Here is a 5000-nt window from a genome sequence, read left to right as displayed (position 1 = left end):
GCCCCTTAGTGTCTTCTTCTTCTTAAATTTGATAATGAAATCCGGAATTAAATCGCAGTATCTCTGACTGATACAACGGTTTGTCGTTATAATTTAGGTCTGATTGTCTATCATCGTCAACAGAAGACTTTCTCTTCCAAGTTACTTATGAGAAACAGTTTCGTGATTGTGAAATGTGTTTATTGTAATGTTTTGACACCGGGTTCGGAACACATTGCAGACGCAGAAGCAGGGGTTCCACTTAAAAATTCACAGGATGTCTACTATTAAGTCGCAAAATTATTCTTCTTCTTCCAGTGTCATCTCATGGGTTGAGGTCGACTTGAAATGACACGCCAATCTTCCCTGTTGACGGCTTGCTGACTGCATTCGGCTGCCGACAATCCTGTCCATGTCCTCACATCGTCTATCCAAGTTCTTGCTGGCCTGCCTCTTCCTCTTTTCCCCTCCACTCTACCCTCAAGAATGTCCTTGTTGACAGTTTGATGGCGTCTTAGGTGTCCAAAATACTTAAGTTTTCTTGTTTTTATTACTTTCATTAGGGTCGGTCTGATATCAAGGATGTCACAGACTTCTTGATTTGTTTTCTTTTCTTTCCAACTGATTTTTCCAAGGCGACGGAAAGTCCACATTTCAAAGGCCTCAATTCTTTTCTCTATTTGTTTGTTCAAGGTCCATGTTTCTGAGCCGTAGAAAGTGTTGAGTGGACATAACATTTGAGTATTCTTATTCTCGTTTTCATCTGCGTTTGTTGCGAAGTTAAAATGTTATTCAGTTGACTGAACCTCGACTTAGCTATAGCAATCCTGTTTTTCACTTCCAGCTCATTCTTTCCGTTGTTGGTCATTGTCTGTCCAAGATATTTAAAAGAATCTACTTGTTCGATGTTTTGATTATTAATTTGGACTTTTGCGCTTTTTTCAGGCTTCTTTGACATAACCATTACCTTCGTCTTTTGAACATTCATCTCTAGACCCTTTGCTGTACTGTTCAGGTTTACTTGATTTGCAAGGATCTGTAGATTTGTCTCGTTCGATGCCAACAATACTGTATCATCTGCATATCTCAGATTATTTATCCTCCTACCTCCAATAACAATACCTGGAATGTGCTCAGTTTTACGGAAGATAAACTCTGTGTACAGGTTAAATAGATATGGAGAGAGGATACATCCTTGCCGAACTCCTCTTTTAATTGGCGTGAAAGGTGACAGATCGCCCTGAATCCTGATGGCTGCTTTTTGATGCCAATATAGATTGGTTATTAGCCGTATATTTTTGCCATCAATGCCTGCCTTTTCCAGACATGTCATTAATTCTCCATGCTGTACCCTATCAAATGCTTTTGCGTAATCGATAAAGCATGCATAGATTCCTTTTTGATGATCAAGGTATTTTTGTGTGATATTATTTAAACAGAAAATTGCTTCTCTTGTCCCATTATTTTTTCTAAAACCAAACTGTACATCGCCAACTTCATTATCGATGGCAGCCCTGATTCTTTCTAGGATGATCTTCAATAATAATTTAGTTATATGGGGCATCAGACTTATTGTGCGGAAATCACTGCAAGTTGTCGCCTTTGGTTTTTTCGGTAGGGTGATGTAAACCGATTTGGCAAGTTCGTCTGGAATATCGCCTGTATTGTAAATACTATTAAAGAGATCTGTTAGTTTCACAATTGAGAATTCTTTCAAAATTTTTAGCATTTCTGTTACAATGCCATCTTCACCCTCAGCCTTGCCATCTTTCATATTTTTCAATGCATTTTCTATCTCACATGCGAGTATTGGAGGACCTTCAGTGTTGCTTGGCAAAGGTATTTGGTGCCTGTCGTCATCAAATAACTCGCCAATGTATTGACACCATCTTTCTTTTATATCCTCTTTCTCAAATAATATTTTACCATTCTTGTCTTTAATACAGTTATTGTTGTTAGTGGTGCGTTTTTTGCCCGAAATTTGTCTTATTTCCTCGTGGGCTGCTTTTCCATCTAGGCCAAATATTTCGATCATCCTGCATTTGTGGTTAAGCCAATTTTCTTTTGCTATGCGACATTTGTGTTGGATTTTCTTATTCAGCGCTTCATACTCTGGTTTGTTCTTCATTTGTTTTCGTTCTGACATGAGATCCAAAATTTCTGGTGTCATCCATTGCTTTCTTGTTCTTTTCTCCTTCTTTGGAATAACCTTATTACCGAATTTTATGCTGTCTTTGAATATGTTCCATTTTATATCAATTTCTTCAATTGCATTTGCTTGTGAGAATTGTTCTTGTGATTCAATAAGTAGTTCATCATATCTGTTCGAAACAGAGACATTATATTTCTCCTGCAATTCTGATGACCATTTTAGACGATCGATGTCCAATTTTTCTAATAGCTTTGGTTTTTTAATTTTCTTTAGCTTTAACGTTAGCTTTGCAATAAGTGGGTTATGGTCAGAATTGATATCAGCTCCCGGGTATGTTTGGCATGATTTTACACTGTTGCGAAACCTTTTCCTGATCATAATGTAATCGCAAAATTACTAGAGGAATAACATTGTGTTTAAGACCAAAATGATAAGAATTAGAAGTTGTAAGTAATTTGAAATTTCTTAATTTTATAATTACCGATTAAATGAAATTACATTTGATTTTTTTTACAAAAATTGCTTCATCCTGTTTATACGGTTTTCTCATCTTGGTCTTATATGATTTATGTGTTCTTTACAGCAATTAAAAAAAGACGTGCATTCTTCTAAGGAATTTAAAAGAACAATTTTAAGATTTCAATGTATAGAAATATAAACCAGAGGAGTAAAAAAATTCCTTTTAGAATTCCAAACAAAAATGAGTGTAATGTTTTTGTTTCTGTTTTGTTTTTTCTTCTTTCCCCAAAATTGAGAAATGATTGGAAACCTCATTTTTGAAATGTCAGATGTAGAGTGAGAGATTCAATAAAGGTTATGCCATTAAAGGAGAGAGAAAACACTTTCTTACCTTTTAAAACTCAGTATCCCATCATTACTTTCAGAAGATTTGAATACAGAAGATCGCGAAAAGTCTGCAATACCAAACGAAACAGTAGAGACGCTCTTTGAAGGGATTCCAATTGATCAAATGCATTTGAAAATCATTCGATCAGAAGAATTGCAATAATCTTTAAAAAGTGATTTGGAATGGAAAAAAATGTATTTTTAAAGAAATAACATTTGTCAACTGATATGGTTTAAAAGACAGCCGATTCTCAATTATAAATAATCTTTTGGTGCGCATGAATACAAATCCATCGTTTTTAGGTTTGTGTCAAATGTCATTCAAACAGAAAAAGAAAGATACACATTATGGTGAATATTTATTAAACTCGTTATATTTTTTTCGCGCAATAACACATACTCGCAAGCTTGTGTTAATGGGTGCGATAAAATGATCTCGTTTAATAAATGCGAGGAGATGAAAGAATCGTATAATATAAATCCATCATATTTCAGTGGCGTGGCGTCCTTATAATATAAGGTGGTTCCAGAATAAGAAGAAAATGACTTAAAACATGCTTTATTTGTAAATACAAAAGAAAGAAAATAATATACAGAAAGGACTTACTCAAATAAGTAAGAAGGGCTAGCGGTATTTACTATTTCTCAGTTTTATTTTTTTAATTGCTGTAATCCATAAAATTTTTGAAAGATGGATTTGGTGCCAGGCACCAAATCAACCAATATAGCCACGCCCCTGATCATATTATTGTTGGAAAACTGTTTCAAATGATCATTATTTGGACCTTATTTTCATCTATCTTGTCAACAGCAGAGAATCAAATATTATTTGCATTATTTACAGATGCTATAGAGGCTCGAGGAATGGTTGACTACCCAACGTATTGGAGAAATGATTGGCCAACGCTCAACCCGAATTGGGACAGAAACTCTTTCAATTTACAACAAGTGTTCAACAGATACGCTCATAGAAATGTCTTAGTTGATGTCATTATGAATGTAACATTATGGTATGACAGACAAACTTTCAAGGTTGGTTATTTCTTATTTATGTTTGTGGTTATGTGGTCTTGTGGTATGACACTCGCTCGAAAAGTGTTTAAAAAACAATGATAATACATAGATTATCACTTCAGATGAAGGGATAACCCGAAACATTTTTAACACTTGTATTTGTAAAACGTTTATTTACCATTGCATCAATCATTCTATTGCTTAATATAAAGCATGGTAGCTCAGAAAAATGATAAAATTGAGGATGAGCAATTCATCGTGGTATATACGGAAAATACCCGAAACGTCTTTGAAATTTGTTTCTTGAAGATTGTCATAACCGCCATCACTGTGTTGCTCAATATTGGTATGAGGTCTTAATAGCTCGGAAAAGGCAAAAAGTGATGAAGAGAAATATAGTACGGTAGATGAAGGACAAACTCGAAACATTTAAAAATAACATCTTCTCTTGAAGGGTTTCATCTCCGCCATCTCTGCTTTGCTCAGGGAAAATGCAATAAATGGAAATTTACCATGGTCCATGAAGGGAACATTCGTAACGTTCATAGCATTTGTCTCTATGGAAAGACATGCTTATCATCACCACACTCACCATATTTCTCAATATAAAAAAAATCATCACTGAAAAGTCATGCTTATCATCACCACAATCACCATATTTCTGAATATAAAAAATCATCACTGAAAAGTCATGCTTATCATCACCACACTCACCATATTTCTGAATATAAAAAAAATCATCACTGAAAAGTCATGCTTATCATCACCACAATCTCCATATTTCTCAATATAAATTATGATCACTGAAAAGACATGCTTATCATCACCACACTCACCATATTTCTCAATATAAATTATGATCTTTGAATACTCATGCTTATCACCACAATCACCATATTTCTAAATATAAATTATGATCACTGAAAAGTTATGCTTATCATCACCACAATCTCTATATATCTCAATATACTGCATGCTTTCTGAATAGTCATGCTTATCTTCACCACTA

General features: G+C 34.6%; 1 protein-coding gene across 1 annotated transcript in view; it reads left to right on the top strand.

Annotated features, from left to right (window-relative positions):
* Positions 1-5000, top strand: part of LOC144960555 (membrane metallo-endopeptidase-like 1) — a 50056-nt gene that overhangs the window by 4753 nt on the left and 40303 nt on the right. Inside the window, exon 2 of the mRNA XM_078893765.1 lies at positions 3822-4009. Within this exon, the coding sequence (XP_078749891.1) occupies positions 3822-4009 (188 nt within the window). The remainder of the gene's footprint in view (positions 1-3821; positions 4010-5000) is intronic.

This window comes from Berghia stephanieae, chromosome 15 (genome assembly GCF_034508935.2).
Source record: "Berghia stephanieae isolate SIO BIC M18660-M18661 chromosome 15, UCSD_Bste_1.3, whole genome shotgun sequence".
NCBI lineage: Eukaryota > Metazoa > Mollusca > Gastropoda > Nudibranchia > Aeolidiidae > Berghia > Berghia stephanieae.
Note: the sequence above shows the minus strand (reverse complement) of the source record. Positions and strands in the feature narration are given on the sequence as shown.